General features: G+C 37.2%; 1 protein-coding gene across 7 annotated transcripts in view; it reads right to left on the bottom strand.

Annotated features, from left to right (window-relative positions):
- Positions 1-20,374, bottom strand: part of BICD1 (BICD cargo adaptor 1) — a 212,375-nt gene that overhangs the window by 33,475 nt on the left and 158,526 nt on the right. For 4 of the 7 annotated variants that reach the window (XM_032855319.1, XM_032855320.1, XM_032855322.1 and 1 more), the window contains exons 5-7: positions 9,333-10,427; positions 5,176-5,327; positions 2,319-2,526 (exon numbers count right to left, since the gene is read on the bottom strand). In XM_032855319.1, the coding sequence (XP_032711210.1) occupies positions 2,319-2,526; positions 5,176-5,327; positions 9,333-10,427 (1,455 nt within the window). Of the gene's footprint in view, positions 1-1,031; positions 1,226-2,208; positions 2,527-5,175; positions 5,328-9,332; positions 10,428-20,374 lie in introns of those variants that run through there. The other 3 variants (XM_032855317.1, XM_032855318.1, XM_032855321.1) reach the window with 2 other exon arrangements.

Here is a 20,374-nt window from a genome sequence, read left to right as displayed (position 1 = left end):
TTTCTTTCTTTCTTTCTTTCTTTCTTTCTTTCTTTCTTTCTTTCTTTTTGTGTACATTTTGGCTGTTATGCTCTCCCAACTCATTATCACTACTTATTCACTCAAACATTCTTAGAATGTAGAGTAGGTGCTGTAAATTTCCACACCACACCTTTTAAGTCCAATCAGTAGACTGATTTACAAATCAGATATGGAAAGTATTAGAGATCCAAAGGCTGAGGTTTCCAAAAAGGAATTAAGGTAAAAATTGAAGTAAATGAGGTAGGTGATAAAATCAAAGTGAATTAAAAAACAAAATTTGGTGGCAAACTCAAAGGCTACAGTAGGGTCAAGAAGACAAAACAGTGCAGCCGTCTGGGTATCAGTACTCAGGAGTGAGTCACATTTTCAACTGAAGCTCTTCATAGGAAAGATTTTTGAGGAAGAAAAAGAAAAATGCAAAACAGTGAAGCTAAACATAAAATGTGAGCATATTGGTAAGCACAAATCAATAAGGGCTTGGAAACTATAAGAATGTTACACTAAGGTGTAAATGTTCCTGAGGAGCAAAATCTTAAGAGGATTTTACTTCTATTTTCTCTATGGTGATAGAGGAGACATTCTGAGTGACTACAAAAGGAGAAGAGCCCTAAAGGCTTTTATAAAGATGGTTCCCTTTACTAAAAATTACCTTAAAAATTATCAGAACAAAATGGCAAAATTTGATCAGGATGAAATCCCTATGAGCTACCAAATTGCAAATAGGACCCAGGGCTGTGCTCCGCATTACACCTGATGCTAGGTTCCCTTGACATGTCCCATTCCTTCCAACTCTCATTTTCCATCGTTGGCTGTTAAAAGGAATGCTTGTCTAGCTGAGTAGAGGAGGAAACAGGATGCTAACTGTAAAGGTGTTTTTACTTTAGCTATAGGAATTCACCCGTCATTAAAGTCGGACTCCGATGGGTGGACATGAGTGGTTGGGAGGAAGGGGAGAGTTGTCTATTCAGCTAACCATCTGCATCACATGCACCCAAGGAAAAAATGTTTACCTGGTGGAGCCACGGTTAACCTTTTTTCCTTGCTGAGCCGATGCCCTTGGATGAATTCATTCATGGAAGGGGGGCCCTTCAGAAGAAATGATTCTGTGGAGGTGGGATCAGGGGGAACTCTTAATAAATTCTGTAGGTAGGTAGCCCCTGAAGTCCTGGGACGGCTCTGATCACAAAGGGAAGGTGAAAATTGTCTTGCAGGAGATCCAAGAAAATACATATAGGAAACAAAAAAGTTTTACTTTAATTACCTTTCAAAGCCTCACCAGTGACAACATTATTTATACTGGCATTTAATTTTTTTTAACATGTAAATCAAAATTTTTTGCTAAGTGCTTAGTTTCCATAACAGGATACAATCCTGTTTTGGAAACTGTATTGGATACTGGAAAAGAAATTTATTATAGTTAGTCAGTTTGAACCACAAATAGAAAATATTGATATTATTTGATTCTTTACTGAAAGTTCCTAAAATAAAAATTTTACCATTAACTGAAAATACAGGGTAAGTAATTCAACATCCAGGACTCTGTAAAAAGGTCACAAAATCAAGCCACTAAAAACCTTGCAAATGAGTTCTTGAGCAACATTCCCATACCAAATGAAAAGGCACAAAAACCTGGTTTTAAGAAAAAGACTATACATATTCCGTTCCATTTTACCTCAGGAGAGACATCTCCTTTTAGTCAGGTGTCAGTTCGGTAATACAGACAAAAATTTCCCTAAGAGAACAGATTCATATTCTTGCCCCATTAAAGAGAAGCTGGTAAATAGCACCATTACCAGAGGTACAGTAACTTTTAAATGTCATGTAAAACATATAAAACGTAGCTCCATTCTTAATATCCACCTTTTAGCTAGCAATTTTTAGGTTGGAGGTAAGGGAGAGGCATAATTACGCATACAAGGAACAGCAAAAATGTTGACAGATAATCGAAAATTCTATTATGGTTATTCAAGAGGTGCGGTGTGGAAGGACAGAAAGGAATAAATCAACACAATTATCAAAAGGTTTTGATTTGGAAAAACCAACATTAGCAAGGCCCGTTTATACACCCACTCCCAGTTTTTCTCCTCCTTCCCTTCCTCCATCCTCCACAATAAGAGCACAGTAATTTTTGCAGTTAACTAAAAATCTGGCCTCTGCACCATACTATGAAGATCGCTGCATGCATACCTTTTCCTCTGAGTGCCACTGCTGACCCGAATGTTGGGTGTCTGTGGGCCCTGACTATGCAGGAGGTAAGTGTCTATGGTGGGCACGGTGACTGATGCCTCCCCACTTACTTTAGGGCTGCCGATCTTGCTCTTTCCAAGTTTGCCTTTGCTGCGTCGGGACTGCTCATGGTCAAACTCTAAGTCCTCCAGCCGCTGGGTCAGGGCGAGTTTTTGCTGGATAGCCATTCGTAACAAAGTGTTTAGAGTCTTCTTCTCATCCTCTGCGGCTGCTAACTGTCTCTGCATCTCATCCAACTGTGTGACGTATTCATCACATCTAGAACCCAAACAAATCTCAGTGAAAATCTCAGTGAAATTAAGTGGCGAACTTACGCAGAACAGTAACAAATTTTCCTGGAATTTAGATTTGGAATACTGGTCTTCCCTGAGCAGAATGGAGGTAAGCTACGGCAGTGGAAACTGGATACAGTAACTGATGGTTCATCTCTACAATGGAGTACATATGGACACTCTTAGTAGGCGACATCTTAAACCCCAAGGACAGAGTTACTGTGGAGGCTGCCACGGAGCTTCAGAAGAATGAGCAGTAAAGTCTTGGGTAATGTTCACTGCTCCTTAGATATGTTACAATAGCTTCTTCTATAGCATAACACTGTAATCTTTGAAGGAATGTGACAAGTTAGTTATAGAGCAGGCTTGTAGCATGCGAAAGAATAATAATTTTTATAAAGAAAATGCTCATTTCCTTCTTTATCTATATTTATGGGTTTTATTTTGAGTACAGATTGCAGCTGCACTGCTTTCAATATGGCAGATCTGCCTGAATTAGAAACTTGAATATTTTCAAAGCTTTCTCAACCAGGTGATAAAGCAATAGATGTCAAAGAAAACCAAGATTTGCATGGAGTTTGATACAGAGATAGCAGGCTGTCAGGAATCTCTTTATTCAGATTTGATACTCATGCTACAGCAGAAAGAAAAGCTTTGCGATCTTTTTCCCCATCAGAAGTAAAATGTAACCCATAAACATTTGGAAAGAAAAACTAATCACATAATTATTCAGAGATTTTTTTTTCTGAGTTTACTTACCCACTAAGAAAAATAACAAATATTCTTCATGCACCAGTTGAGACTTAATGACTTGATGGAGGTATCTAAAATGTGCTATACAAGCTTTGAAATTAACACAAGCCTTGCAGCATTTTAAAGAAAAAACAGATTCTAGTGAAAGAAGTTGAGATCCAGGCCGGTGCTATTTTCTTTTTTTTTTTTTTTAAGTTAAATCTCAAGAAGCAGTAGGGATACCATAACAAAGATTAAGTCTTAGTAAAATAGAAGGTGGATTTCAGGACCTTGGGTTTATTTTAATTGCTCAGATAAACAATATTTTTAAAAATACTACAGAGAAAGGCAATTATGATACATAAAAACACAGTGTGAAAATGCACTATTTAGGAGAAATAATGCTTATATAAGCCAGATTGAGACATAAATGTCCCCTTAGAAAGTTTTGATTTCTTTTTAAAAGAACGTATATATACTACACGTAATGCTGACTGATTTCATTCATCAAAGAGGGGAGCACTGAGTATCATCCCCCTTCTCCACCCTGCCCTCCACAGTGGCCAGAGGTGTATATATATATCCTACTCCTTGAACTCTCCCAGGCTCAGACCCAGAAGTCAGTTTCTTCAGGTCCCCTGCATCCCTGTGATCCATAGGCACTCAACCTTCTCACAGCCATCACTAAGAGAATCAGTCACAACGTGAGCTTGAAACTTTTCTCTCCTTATATACAAGGAAACTGGACAAACTCCAGGGCTCCTATAAAAACCAGGACTTTTTTTACACTTACATCAGCTAAATATAAGTTAATTACTGAATCTGCAAATAAAGCCACAGTTATGCTTTGTGAATTTTGTACCATGTTTGTATCTTATAAGATATGTGACTGGTATTGTTTTGGTACTGAACTGTGACACAAAAAAAAAATGAATGGCAAAATCTTTGAAAAGCTCATAATTTTGATGGGGCACCTGGGTGGCTCAGTCTGGTTAAATATGGACTGTTGATTTTGGCTCAGGTCATGATCTCAGGGTCATGATTGAGCCCCAAGTCTAGGCTCTACCCTGAGCATGAAGCCTACTTAAGATTCCCCCTTTCCCTCTGCTCTTTCCCTTCACACAGGCTCTCTTGCTTTCTCTCTCTGTCTCTCTCTCTCAAAACAAATAAATAAACAAATTCTTATTAAGAAAAGGAAAAAGAAAATTTCAGGATTTCGAAACATTTGAATCAATATCTGAAACCTTTGAATCATGCTTAATCACTTCAAGTTTAAAAGCAAAGTACAGAACCAATGAATTGTGATAATGAAACTGGTGGGGGGAGGGAGTCACTAATATCTGCCTAATTAATTAGCTGGGCAATGTGAAAAATATGGTGATAAATACAATTAATTACATTTTAGAAATTCTAATTTAGTTCAGTGTACTAAAGTTTAAGTAATTAGCTAATATAATGAATACTGATATTCGTTGTGGAGCTGTCTTTCTCACACAATACTAATGATAAGCACTTTTATGTCCTTTAGTCACAGAAATAAATTTCAGTGGTAAAAATATAGCACTTAGCTATTTTAGGAAGTACGTTTCCCCCCCTTATCGGAGGCTTTTGGGGGAGGGGTCTAAATCTTTTTGGCATATAAGCTCTAGGAAAAATATCTATTGCATTAATTTAAAAATACTTCTGTATAAAAGAATTGCTTGATCCACTGTGCCCAGTAGTAGAGGGCTCTGGAAAACAGGACAAAACATTTTATCTCAGATTTCTCCTCAGGGAATGTCAAGTGATTTCTTCACACCTTACCTTCTTGGATGGCACACCAAACAACACTCAAGAGATACATATGAATTTTAAAGACTTTTCACCACCTATTGCACCTAATCTTGGAAGAAGAAACTATTACCTTGTTGCAAACATTGCTCTCAGGGATGAGAAAGTCGCTGCATCTTCTTTCAAAGCCTTCAGTTCATTCCTAAGCTTCGTCATCGTTTCGGTCACCATTGCTTTCTCATTTTCGTATTTGTTCTTGAGATTAGCTAGTGCCACCTCAGCTGTCTGAAGCAGAAAATTCACAATGCTTATGGTTCTCATATCAGGAAAACCGATCATACAGACTTGTCCTTGCTGGGTCTATTACTTTCTTTCATAAAGAGAAAGTGAAATTGACTTGGTTATTTTATCTATTATCTATCTATCTATCTATCTATCTATCTATCATCTATCTGTACTTTAACATGGTTAAAGTGCCCTGAAAGCCAGCTGTGAACCAGAGTCAGTATCAGGAGCTAAGGAAATGATAGTAATTCAGTAGATAGTTGATGCAGATGCTTGAGAGTGTGATTTTTCAGACAGAAAGGGAATTGAACTGAAACTTTATACAAGAAGGATTTTATTAAGGAGAAGGTAGTGAAGAAGCATGGTCCAATTGAAATATAACAGAATGCAAATATTCTCATGTCATTTGTGCTCTGTGGCCTAAAAGACATAGGCCATTGCAATTTATAGCATGGGTATATGACAAACTATAAATCCACATTACATGTTTAAGGAAAAGAATTAACAAAGAACCAAGTACTTCCTATCTTTGCCTACAACTTCAAAACAAAAAACTATAGTCTAATTTAATTCTTTACAATCTCCATAAAAGCAGAAATTTCAAAATGTTGAATGAATTAAAATACTTGTTTGAACTTGAAATTTGGGCATTTCTGAATCTTGGAATTAACAGTATTTCAAGTTGAGAACTAGCTGACACATAGTAGGAAGAAAAATGTGGACTGAATCAATGCATGAAATCAATGTATGTTTAGGGATTACCTGTTTGATGCATAGTACATTGCATATATATACATATATATATGCATGTATATGTATACACACACACACACACACACACACACACTTAACTGGAAGCACACTATTTTTACAAACTGTTAACCACAGCTTTTCAGAGTGTGTAGAAATAGTCAATACTAATGAAAAAGTCCATTACTAACTTAAAAAAAATCTATTACTAATGGGATTTCTTAAGAAGACTATCCTGGTTTTTAACATTTCTTTTTGTGCTTGAAATGGACAGCCTCAACTTTCTTATGCAAAGTGCCAACTTCTATAGAGACAAGTGGATTCTTTTTAAAATTAAAACAATGTTGGGATAGGGTAGTTTGTTAATGTTTTGATTCCAGAGTAGTTTCTCATGAGTTTGAACTGAATCTCAGACTCAGATTAAAATGAGAATTTACTCCTAAAATATTTTGGTATGTTCTGTAGTGCTACAGCTCAGCGGACTCTTCAGAAATATTATGGATTCAGAAAATTATCCAGAATGCAGAAATTGACCTGGGGGAAAAATGGCACTTGTTTAGTTTTTAAAAAATCTATACACATATTTACTTCAGACAGGCCATTGACTTTGAAAGTCGTGAAAATGTTGACGGACAAATCTGTAGGAGCCTCATGGTCAGTCATTTAAGGTTTGGAGAGGAGGGAATGACAAAAGAGCTCGATCTGAATTAGAAGTACAAACTCACTTATTCTTCGTAAGAAATGCCCCAAAGTCTCCACTTTGTCTGCAGGGTGTTTGTTAGCTTGTTTATGTGTCCACAGACTGTACAAAGCTTTCTCAGAAGTCAGAAATTCAAATTTCTACAACCTTTGAGTAGATTTGGTGATGTCTGCATTTGCTACATTCTCCTTGCTCCCAGAGTTGACTTTCTAAATAAAATACCTTGTTTCCAGCCACAGAGATCTTCACCACCATTCCATGAGTATATCCTTCTATTCTGTGGCTCTCTACCTACACTTCTTGCTGTCTGGAATGGTTTCTTCCTCTCCTGGAAAACAGCTCTTTATCCTTGAAGAACAAACTCAGGTATAACTGCCTCCATGAAGCCTTCTGCTAACCCTGTTAGAAAACGTTAATCCCTTCCTCGGCAACGCTTGTAGAGCTTCTAATGCACCATGCGCAACATCACACTGTCATGATCTGTATCTTTCCCCACAGCCTCCCTAGTTTGCGAGCCCTCGTCTGGAAGGTGAGGACCGTGTATTAGTCCTCACTGAATGTTCAGCCTCCCATACAGTTTAGTCCACAGATGGTATTTCATAAACATAAACTGCATATTTCAGCAGAAGACAATGTGCATGCAAAAAACTCTGAAGTATATTAAAAGACTCACAGAGAATGCAGAATGCCTCTTTTAAAAACAGGAAGAGTCCCCTTTTTCCCTTTATGACTGAATCCTTACCTTAGTCTTAATAGTGAACATTCCACAATGTCTAAATATGATGGATGTCATCTGCAGACATGTGAAGTTATTCGTGGCACATAAGCATGATAGCTGTAGGCCCAACATCATTAAAATGTAAATTAAATGCATGGCTAGAAATGTATTTTCATTTTATTTACTGAGACCATAAGAGTTGTAATGCTAATGTAATGCAAATGGTACCGCAAACCACTGAGAAAATAAAAATTTAGCCAGGAATGTTTTGTATTCCTGTATCACACTGAATTCCAACGGTTCTGTTTATACTGCTCAATATGTCCTACCCTGTAAATAGTTACAGGCATGTGTTGAATTCCTACTAAATTACCTGACACTTATTTTTGTATCCCTATTTATTACCTGTCTTGAAATGTGTAACCAATGAATGCTTGTTCACAAATTAGTCTCCTGTGGCTTATCAGCCATGCTTATCTATACTTCTGCATCAGTAAAGCCTCTTGACATTTATAGATCTAGGTTTCCAGGTTGTTAACATTCAACCTGCAAGAAGTTGAAGATGTTATTTGAATGGCTTGACCAAGAATGCCCAGGATATTACGTCTTTGATAAAGCCTTATCTATTATGGTATTAGTAATATGGTATTGATTATTGATGACCACTCTAAGTCACTGGGTCTTTAGACTGTAGCAGTTTATGGCAACAAATTCTTTCACTCTGACCTCAAACTGGAGTCAGATCTCTCACAAATCCTTTATTCATCCTAATCTTTTCTATTTCCCTGAAGTGATGGCACAAAAAAAGGTCCTAATTTGCCCTTAGATTTATATAAAACATATTTATAGTGCAGACAGTATTAGTGCTTGGGGGATAGACCTCCCATTTACATCAGTGAGTTTATGGTAACTGAAGATAAAGAGGCTAGAAAGCTGCATTGTGGATGACATAATAATGGTGCGCTTCCCCTCCAAATAAGGGCAAAAGAAGGAGCATTACATCTGAAATCATCCCCCAACACCAGCGCTGTTTACGTGTGCAAGAAGGTATTTGACGCTTTGTTGTTTCTCTTTATCAACACCCTTTATTAGCACCCTTCTCAAATGTATCTTTCAAGGTTTACCTGAGAAACTAAACAGAAATTAAAAGTATTTTCCCACCTTTATTTCATAGCACTCCCACCCAGGTAAAGTTGAAGGGTGGAAAACAAAATTCAGTCGTGAAGGAGATTTAGGGATCGGTTACGTAAGGTCCTGTGGTAGCATTCCAACTTATTCCAGAAGGACAAGATCTACCATTAGGAAAATTTTTCTACTGCTTCAGGTCTGACCTAGATGAATTAACATCCCACTGGAACTCAAATTTTAGGTATGTGGCCACTGACGAGGCTAGTGGACATTCTATCTCTATCTCTGTGTCTCTCTAGACCTGTTTGCTCTGGCCCCTTGCCAGCATCTCCCTGGTGAGAGCTGCCATGCCAGCCTATTCTGCCATCCCTCCAGCTCTTGTTTCTCCGCTCAGTGACCGCTGGACTCCAGCTAAGTACTGCCTGAATTGCTATTCTGCATCTGCAACTGGATTCTCCTTGGGTCCTGCTTTAACTGCGTCACCTCTACCTCTCTCTAGGGGGCATCCTTACTCTCCCAGATCATCCACTCACTCACTGAAAAATAATTCTCACATTCTGATCTGGCACTGGGACATAGTTTGATTTATTCCGCTGCTGACCAGGAATCTGAACTCTCATCCTGATGCTAATGGACACTCAGAAACCTTAAAGAATTAACTAGTTAAGAAAGCGGTAGCTAGCATATGTTGTCAGTAGGATGAGATCACCTGTTTGTTGGCCTTCAGCACTGCTCTCAGTGTGGCGATCTGCTCCCGTTTGGTGCTCAGGAGGGACTTGAGCTTGAGGATCTCTTCCATTAAGGCTTCCTTGTCTTTATCGATCATGGGGGCCAGCTCCCGTGCCGCTGCTCTTTGACGAGACAGTTGCAAGGACCGGTCTACAGCCTTCTGCAGATGCTTGATTTGGTCCCGGATTATGGCATTAAGGTTGTAGATATTCATTGGCTCTTTGCGGATGTCACTTGTGTCTAATACTGGAGATGATGGTGGGGCAGTAATAACAGGAGAGATTGTGGGGGTCTTGGTTGGACTTGGTTCTTTGCTGGCCTCTGTGTTTTCTTTTGAAACTGGTTCAGATGAGGTCCTTGTTTCTACTGGGGATGACACACCTCTCCTGGCTAATCGTGGAGATAAAAGTCCCCTGGGATCATCAGGCCCTTTCAGGCTGCCACTACGAGTGACTCTGCTTTGCCTATAGTAGTCCAGCATGACCCTGTTGGGGGTTTCATTATTACACAGACATACATGGTGGTAAAGCTGGGCCAGCTCCTCACTAAACGTCACCAACTCATCCTGGGCTGTGTTAAGGGTATTGTGATTTTCATTGGCTATGCTGGTCATCTTTTGCAGTTCCTTCTCCATGTGGGCCATCTTCTCTCCACTCTCCTTGGTGGTCTTCTCAAGACCTGTAACCTGCTCATCATACATTTGGATCTTACTCTCATACTTGGCTTTCTCTTCAGTATAGTTTTCTACAGATTTATTATATTTCTCCTTTAAGGCCTTGATTTCAGCTTTCAAATCAATCACCTCAGTTACTGCCACCCTATACTTGCATTCAAGGATCTCTAAGCCATTGATGTCCACTTCATAGTCATGGGCCTCCTCCCCCGAGTCCCGGCCCTTCTCCCCGTCCAGCTCAGCCTTGAGTTCTTTGCTGCTCTGCAGGCCTCTCATGGCATTAACATGTTCTGTGAGCCGGTGCACCCGTTCATGCTGCTCTGTCAGTGCCCCCTTGGTGTGTTCCAGCTGTGTCTGTGACTCCTGGAGATTGGCCAGAAGAATGGCCTTTTCCCGCTCTACCTGCAATGGCAAAACAAAGTCTGTGAATGACTTTGGTGCAGAGCCAATGAAGCACTTGATCCATTCACTGTCAGGCATGTATACGTCTCACGTAACTGCAGCACACTCAATATCCCAAATACTTCAAAGTAAATTGGAGTGGTTTTCTTATTTCAGCAGTGCTGGTAAGTCAATCAGTCTAAAAGTACATCATTTTAAAAGAATTATACTATGCATATTTACTTATCCAAATTCTCATGCATTATACACATACACTCATGAAACTTGAATGTTATTCAAACAATCTTATTTTTATCTTTTAACACCTTGTAGAAAACATAACATGATGTCAAGAGAAAGTACTTGTCACTGTCTTTATTTTGAGAGCCCTAGGGTATATCTGTTTCTTAGTTCATGTGGGAAAAGTGAGTCTCAAGGTGCCTATGTATCATCCTTTCCTTCTGAGAGCTCAACCCCAAATCAGATTTAACACCTGAGGCTTCAACTTACTAAATAATACTAGGAATCTTAACCAACCCCTTAAGAAAATGGAAATTTAATCCCCCAAATAGACATGTACTACATTTGATAGCTTTTAATATAAAAGTCAGAGAACACAGAGTTTTAGAATTAAAAGAACAATTTACAAATCATTTCAATTCCTTCAGTCCAAATAGGAGTCTTAAAAATTGACAATTTATTTGAATAACATGACAGTTTTGTTATTATATGATTGTATTATTGTATATTGAAAAATATTCTGGTATCAATATAAAATACTGTCTCATTAAATATAAGTATATAAGAAATTATAACAGGAGAATTTAAAAAACCATTTTCTGTCCCTCTATATGGCTAATCATTATGAATTAAAAATTTTACATGCTTAAAACATAAATGTGCTTTTCAATAAGCAAATATTATTGAGACCTGCTTTAAAGATAATGGATTGATGTTAAATGTTTTTCTATCTGAAGGAATTTATCAATTTGAACTTTTTAATTTTCCTGGATCATACATTACATCCCCCCAAACTTCTAAATTGCTAGGAGGTAAGTAAAATTATTCTACTAGCATGATAAATAACAATTCTTAAACTATATTCAACATAACACTAGCATATTACTTTAGGAGATCTATACCTATCTATAAATTTGTAATTCAGTGTAGTAGTAGATTTTTTAATAGCTTGAGATATCACCAAACTTCATTTTAAAAAAAAATTTTAAAAGACATATTTATCTATTTTAGAGAGAGAGCGTGGTGGGGGGCGTCAGGGGGACGGAGTGGGGGAAAGAGTCTTAAGCAGACTCTGCGCTGAGTGCAGAGCCCTATACAGGGTCAATATCATGACCCTGAGATCACAAAATCAAGATCCTGACACTTAACTGACTGTGCAACCCAGGTGCCCCAGTAGAGTAGTATTTTTATGATCCTTTGTGGTATAATATCCTTTGTATTATTATCATATATAGACAGTCCTCACTTAAGGTTCTAGTACGCACGAATTTCAGTGACCATGGTTAGTTAAAACACCAGTCCCCCAATACACAGTACATTAACTGTGAGCACTGTGTAAATATAAACTTTGCTGCTTCAATTTACAAAGTTTACAAAATTATGAAATTACCAATCATATCACTTCTTTCAAAGTGTTTCAGTGATTGGTCACTGTGTATCTGTTATTCAGTTCAATCACAGAGAGCAAAGTGTAGCTGTGTTCTCTTGTCTTCTTGTCTCCCAATGGTAAACCCACATGAGGTTTTACCAAAATAGTCCAAAAAGAGAAATGAGAAAGAGAAGGAAGGAAGGAAGGAGAGAGAGAGAGAGAAAGAAAAGAAAAAGAAAGAGAAAGAGAGAGAGGGAAAGAAAGAAAGAAAAGAGAAAAGAAAAGAAAAAAGAAAAGAAAAAAGAAAAAGGGAGGGAGGAAAGGAAGGAGAGGAAAAAGGAAAGGAAGGAAAGAAAGAACAAGCAGCAGAGAAACAAAGTGATGACAACACCCGAAATAAAATCTGAATCAGATATAAATGGAGTTACAGAAGAAATAGTTGAATGTGACAGTGTTGACACTGATGTCATTTGAAAGATTTAGATATGTAGCCAAAGCAGTTGTTGATGGAGAATGCATCAACAAGAATAAAAAAAGTAGTTGTTACAAAAAGGATAAAAATGTCCTAGAGGAAGTGACAAGGGCACACTAAATGTACTCTCAGAGATATTTTCAGACATTGAAAGTGCAACAGATAGGAGGTTGAAAATTGATCCAAACAGAAGTATGACAATTTACCAAAGCATAGAAAAGATTTCTCCTATCATAAAACATATGATGAGAAGAAGGTAAGATTGAACTGTACTTGGTAAGTTTTTTGGGGGGTATAGGCACAATTTAAATTTTTGTTTCAAAAGCTTGGATATCTTTGGTATTCTATAAAATGTAAAGTTAATTTCCCTAGTTTTTTGGGGGGGTAAGTTTTTATTTTAAAGGTAAGTTTTTTAACCAGAAAAACTTTATGTTTCTACTTTTTGGATTACAGTGTACTAAGTCGTTATATTATTTTTTCATTTATTTATACATTTATAACAAACTGTAAGAGAGTTTTTAATTAACATTTTAAAGATCATAAAACAGAGGACACCTGACTGGCTCAATTGGTAAAAGCATGAGACTCCTCATCTCGGGGTCATGAGTTCAAGCATTGGGCACTGAGCTTACTTTAAAAAAAAAGAAAAGATCACGAAACAATTGAATTTTCTCCATTTCTCTATTAATTATGAGTTTGTTTCGCATGGTTTCAGCTTGCACAATCATTTATGGCCTAGCAATTTCATGCAAAGCAAGATCTGCCTATGTGGTAGGTCATGAAATTAGAACAAAAAATACAGTTTTATTATTTTAAATTATTATCAGAGGCTTCTAAGTTGTAGCTTTGATTTTATGACACAGTATTTGCCCAGATCTGGAACACAATCCACAGGTTACATATTATGGCTACAGAAACCAAAATAGTCCCCCAAAATAGTATAACAGGTTAAAAAAGAAAGTCTACTGGGGCTGTAGCATCCGAGAACTCAGCTTTAATTTTGGCACCAACATTTACCTAGCTATGTGGCTCTGGGCAAGCTACAGTTTATGCAATTAAAAAAGGATGATTGAGTAAGACAGTGAATATAATGTTCAAGTTATTATAATGTTAATTATTGTTAACATTTGGGTAGCTGGTCATTCCCAGGACCAAAATGTTTCTTTATGCCAAACACATTTGTTTTACAGATTTGTATCTGTAGTTGCAAAAGCAACTCTTTCATTTCAGAGTCAAGATATATTCTAATACAAATCCCCTTAGTTGGGTTTCACTAGGTATAACAAATTATATTCCCATAGCTGAAGGTCTGATTTATCCAGACTATTGGGCAATACCTTTAAGTGAAAAACCCAGGTAATTAGGTAATGTAGTACTTGATGAAGAGCCAAGTTATTTGCAATTTTGATAGAAAATAAAAAATAAACCTCCTAAATATTCTGTTATTGATATTGCATATAATCTCAGTGAAAATAGATTATTTCAGGAGTTTTCTTTTTCTCTTGAAAATTAAGTGAATTTGCTCTGAAAAGCCTAAACATCATTTGATCAGTATACATGATTACAAAAGACAAAGCTGTTTTCTTTTTTTTTTTTTTATGATTTTATTTATTTATTTGAAAAAGAGAGAGAGAGAGAGAGAACCCTCATGAACAGGGGGAAGGGGCAGGGGGAGAATCAGACTCCCTGCTGAGCAGGGTCCTCCCCACCCCCATGCAGGATTCAGTCCTAGGACCCTGAGACCATACCCTGAGCAGAAGGCAGACACTTAACAGACTGAGCCACCCAGGCGCCTGGACAAAGGTATTCTCAAAAAGCCTTTTAATACGAGGTGCCTGGGTGGGTCAGTTAGTTAAGTATCTGACCCTTGATCTAGGGTTCATGAGTTTAAGCCCCGCCATCAGGCTCCACACTGGTCTTGGAGCCTACTTAAAAAAAAAAAAAAAAAAAAAAGCTTTTAACAAAATAAAAATTGGACTAGAACAAAATGTACGGAAGTGTCTCAACCTCATTTTTAGAGGGAAAAATGTTATAATGAAAGAGGTAATGCCATTAGGAGAGTTCCAATCTGTGCTCTGCCAATTCTGATTTTAAAATAACATTTTTTAAGACTAAAAGACAAATCAATCCTTAGGATAGCCTCTCCAGAAAACATCAGATAGAATATTGTCTCTTTCGTGTATGGCTCTTCCACACACTCAGTGCATTTCTGGTGGAATCCCTTGAACAGAGAGTGATATCCAAATTTACACACACACATTTTTCCAGATAGTTATGATTGGTCTGCTTTCCCTCCAAAGATAACTAAATTGTGGGTAATTTTGTACAACCCCAGCATGATTATTATTTTCACTCAGCTACTGAAGTTTGGAGTACCTTAAGTTGTATTTGGATTTCAGAAGCAGTTTATAAACTATTTAAGATACCTTGTGTTTTGAATTAATAAAAGCAAAGGACTTCAAATATTAAAATTTCTATTCATTTTAAGTGTACTATTTTATTCTCCATTTGTGAAGAACTTATCCAAGAGACACTTGCTGACTTAATTATCATGTTCTATAGTGACTAAGAATGGTTGCTTTATTTATCTTTCTACAATCTTCATCTTCTACCTGGAACTGAGGATTTTAATTTTTTTACAGTAGGACTGGTTGCTTTGCCAGAGAACTTAAATGCAGAATTTGTGAACTCTGTAATCCAGTGTAAATATACAGTATATGTTTATTATTGTTGTTGTTGTTATGTCCGATTGAAAATTTTTTTTTTTTAAGATTTTATTTATTTGACAGAGATCACAAGTAGCAGAGAGGCAGGCGGGGTTGCGGGGGGGAAGCAGGCTCCCTGCTGAGCAGAGAGCCTGATGTGGGGCTTGATCCCAGGACCCTGAGATCATGACCTGAGCTGAAGGCAGAGGTTTAACCCACTGAGCCACCCAGGTGCCCCCCCGATTGAAATTTTTTTAAAAGTAATCTTTGCTCCCAATGTGGGGCTCAAACCCATGACCCTCAGGTCAAGAGTCACATGCTTTACTTACTGAGCCTGCCAGGCATCTCTCCCACAGAAATTGTTTAATTTCATTGAGGGTTTATCTTTTAAATAAGCACACTTACATGTATTGAATACTGATAGATTCTTTTGTGGAAGAACAAAAGAAATGATAATCAGAATTTACACATTCATATTAAGACTTTCATAGGAAAAGAAGTAAAAAAGCTGTTTCATAGGCTATTAATTTTCATCGTCTTTATTCTGGTCAACGGACTCTCAATTTGACATTTGAATGCTTGGGTGTGGTTCTTGTAATGGTATACATAGTATCGACATGCACAAATAGAATTCATAAATAAATAGTTTATTCTCCTCTGCTTGAAGTGAAGCAATTCTGCCAATGCATGTCTGTGCCCTGAAAAGAAAGAACTGTGAAAAAGATCAACCTAGTGAAAAGTGACACCGAGTTACCATATGACCTAGCAATCCCACTCTTAGGCATATACCAAAGAGAATCAGAATGTATGTGCACACAAAAATTAGTATATAAATGTTCATGCCATTATTCAGAAGAGTCAAAAAGTGGAAACAATTCAAATGTTCATCACTGATAAATGGATATCTAGAATGTGGTCTATCCAAACAATGGAATATTATTTGACAATAAAAAGAATGAAGTACTAATATATGTTGTAACATGAATGAACCACAAACATGTTATGCTAAGTGGAAAAAGCCAGTCATGAAAGGCCATCTGTTGTATGATTCCATTTACATCCAATGTCCAGACCAGACAAATCTATCAAGACAGAAAGTAGATTAGTGGTTGCTCAGGGCTGGAGTGGCTAATGGGTACACAGTTTATTTTTGTTGTGATGACAATGTTCTAAAATTGACTGTGGTGATGGTTGCACAGCTCTGTAAATATACTAAAAACCACTGAGGGGCGCCTGGGTGGCTCAATTGGTTAAGTGTCTGCCTTAGGTTCATGATCCCAGGGTCCTGGCATGGAGCCCTGGATTGGGCTCCTTGCTCAGCAGGAAGACTGCTTCTCCCTCTCCTCTCCACTCATGCTCTCTGTCACTATTTCTGTCTGTCTCTCTCAAATAAATAAATAAAATCTTTAAAATAAACAAACAAACAAACAAACAAATATCATTGACACCCTTTAACTGGGTGGATATAATTCTATCTCCAAAAAGTTGTTCTTAAAAAAGATCACAAAGACTCTTCCCTTGCTGTTGTGACAACAGATGCTCTTCTTGTGTTTTCTGATATGTGGTAGAAAAAGTTCTTCTGAGAAATGCATTTACTAATAAAGCTTACATTAAAGGTAATCTTTATAAAATCTGTAATTGTTTAATGGGTTGTCAACTCTGCCCTAGAAAATTTTGTCACTTTAAGTTTTAAAAAACACAAACTGCCTAATCTTCTTTTAATTAATTTCACCCCATAAATATTCTGTCTTTGTTAAGCACAGAGAATATTTAACTTGTTTGACTTGCTCTCTGTAGCAAATTTACTTACTAAGTTCTTAACTTTGAGCAAATGACAATAACATATCTGTGCCTCAATTTGCCGATCTGTAAAATGGGGATAATAATACTCTCTACCTCATACAGTTGTTATAACACCAACCAATTAAGCAAATATATATATAAATTGCTTTGAACTCTTAATGGACATAATAGCAAATTGACCACTTACCATCATTATAGGAAAAATCAAAATGGTCTTCAATAGAGTGGATCTAAATATAATATGAATCTTTATTTCTTTCACATCCGTGAGGATACAATAGAACATCAGTTTCAGTTTCATAGAAACATTGCTGTTTTGTCACATTAGATGTGAAATTATATAGCTGGTATATGAGGAATCTTCCCACCCCAAATGCAAAAAAAAATCCGAAGAGTTTTCTCCCTAGTTTGACTCTCTGCAATGTGAGGTTAAACAGAGGCTATTTATCAAAGGCAGAAATTTTAGTACAAGCAGAGAGACTCCTTTAAATAGATTAAGTAATTTCGCTTCCCCAGACAGGATCTACTTATTTTCATTCTAATAAAACTAATTAAGGTACTTGGCTGTCACTGGAAAATATCAATTATAGTTGTCCCTTGAAATGCAGTAGTATAGACTGGAAGCCTTACCAATAACATAAATAGTCTACTAATACATATTTTGAATGTTACGTGTATTATATACTTTTTTTACAATAAAGTAAGCTAGAGAAAAAAGTTAAGAATCGTAAGAGACACCTTTACAGTACTATACTGTATTTACGCAAAAAGAACTACATGTCAGTGGACTGATGCAGTTCAAATCCGTGTTGTTCAAGGATCAGCTGTATGGTCTATTCGAAATAACTGAGTCTGGAGGGCAATACAACTCTGGGAGGTACTCTTTCAAATTGCAGTTGTCCTAGATTTTCGTATTAATTATCACCACTTCCCAGCAGATGGCAGTATGATCTCTTCGACCTGGGTATGCTGTTTTCAAAAGGTTTCTTTAATTCTAAGAACAACTTAAAAGGGGCATATTCCCTGGTACAGGGTGTTAGATCCCTCCCCGTGCCGCCATATATCTCCACAAACTGTCAACATTAACGAAGCACAGGTGTTCAATTTGAAGGTACTTTGGACCCCAGCCAAAATAAATCCTAAAAAACAAGGGAACTATGAAAACACAAGCTGCCATATCCAAAGTATGCTGATATCAGAAACTGAGATACACAAGCCAGCGAGCTGCCTGACAGTATGGCAATTGCCATGCCTAAGACAGCCGTAACTTCTAAATCTCAAGTGGCTTTAAATAAAAGTTTTCTCTTAACTCACAGCTCTAGACTTCTCTAGCAGCAAAATTGCACCTGACTGATGAGAGACCTTTTCTGGTCCTCATTTTCTCCTATTAGCATGAATAACCACATGTTGCACTACAGAAATGTTTATACTTTTTGATCATTCACTGCTGCACCCCACCCATTAGGGATGTCATAAATATATCATACGTGCTGCATATTACCTTTCTACATTCTGAACATTTAGTTTCAAAACACACCTGGCCCCAAGCATTTCAGAGAGCCGCACTTAAAGTGCATTTTATTGCTTGCTCCTTGGACCATCCAGGAGAGTGGCACTGATACACAGTATATGCTGCTAGGTGTATTAGTACTGTTGAACATCAGGACTGTCATACTCTTTATTAACTTTATTATAACTTTACTAACTTTATTAAATGTCATGCTCTAACATTAACATGGTGAAACATTAAGATCAAACACAAATGCAATCACTTCTAGGCAGTATATCCTGGCATGTTCTTTATAATTTGCTTATTTACATAAATTAAACTCAGGGGATGCATAGCTAAGGAAAATCTGTCAGATTATATAAACGAATTATGTATGAAAAGATATATTCTGCTATATTTGTATTCAATGAAATATATTCTTAGAAAAAGTTGATATGTTTTTTTAAAAATGTTGCTTACCAAAAGATGGCTACTTTGTCTAAAACAAAATTACAGGTTAGTGTTGTAGGTTGTGAGGCTGGAAGCTGCAAAGCCCTTCCTGCGTTGAGCCTGGTTTCTATAATTAAACGTGGAGCAAATTTTGGAACATGAAGCCCTCCCTGTGCCCTCTATATCTTGACAAACTGTCAACATGAATTAAGCACTGGTACAGTTTTCTGCTGTATTGAGGGAATACTTACCCAGTCATGTTTTTCTCTCCCTCTTTGCTAAATGAACATCAGTTTTCAGAAAGACCTCACCCTCAGACACTTAACTATTACCTTTCTGTATTCCTACCAGTGACCACATATGTTAGTCCTTCTGAGATGACATTCCTCGAGCAAAACTGTCCAAAAGTAAGTTAATATTAATAGAAGCTAAATGAATCAAGAGCTTAATAAATTAAAGGCACTGTGGAGTTGAAAATAGTAATAATAGCTCACAATCACTGAGCATTTACTGTGTGTCTGGCCCTGTTCTAAGCACTCTACACACATTAACTCATAAATCAAGCCATTCTAACCAGGAAGGTATCTGTAGCCCCGTTTGATGGTAGAGTAATGTGCTGTCCCTCTAAAGGGTTTCCAACTAGCGGTTGGCCCTTGGAGCATCTGAAATGTGTGGGGCACTTTGGGTCATCAAGTTGACTGAAGAGATGTACCTAGCACTAAATGGGTTGGGTCCAGAGATGCTAGACCCCTTGTAGCTCACTAGTGTCAGACAATGAGGAATCTTCCCACCCCAAATGCAAACGACATTCCAGCCAAGAACCACTCTCTTGCTGAGAACTTGTCTTCACCATTCTTCTTGTTGAATGACTCATCTCTTCTAGAATTTTGTATTATTTCAGATTAGATTTAGGATTAGATGCGAAGAAAACAGCTCTGAGTTTTCAGCCAATAGCTAACCTGGCTGAAAACTGTTCAGCTGTTTTGTCCACAAAAGCCCCTCTTCCTATTATTTTCTACACTGCCACCATAAAAAGAAGAAACAAAAATTCTTGTTACACTAACTTTGTATACTAAAGCCACCAATGTGATAGTTTAAGAAAAACTTTAAATTAATTCTCTTTAGTTTGGGGGTATGAATTCTTACAAATTATCATGCAAAAATTTAAAATATGTTTGCTATCAATCTAGTTGTATTAGTGTAAACTGAGCAAAAAGACATAGAGAAATATTACCCAACAGAACTGAACTTCGCAGTCAGGTAAAAGTCTATATGAAATTCATTTTCTTCCAATAGCCATGGCCTCTTGATTTCTTGATTTAAACACTGTGAAAATGAATTCTTTGCTAGTAGCCCAACACACAGGGCAGGTAATGCCCTCTTGATTTCTTGATTTAAACACGGTGAAAATGAATTCTTTGCTAGTAGCCCAACGCACAC

Source organism: Lontra canadensis, unplaced genomic scaffold, assembly GCF_010015895.1.
Source record: "Lontra canadensis isolate GAN:19392208 unplaced genomic scaffold, GSC_riverotter_1.0 scaffold9, whole genome shotgun sequence".
Taxonomy (NCBI): domain Eukaryota; kingdom Metazoa; phylum Chordata; class Mammalia; order Carnivora; family Mustelidae; genus Lontra; species Lontra canadensis.
The sequence above is the reverse complement of the archived record's forward strand: the minus strand, read 5'-3'. Positions and strand labels throughout refer to the sequence as shown.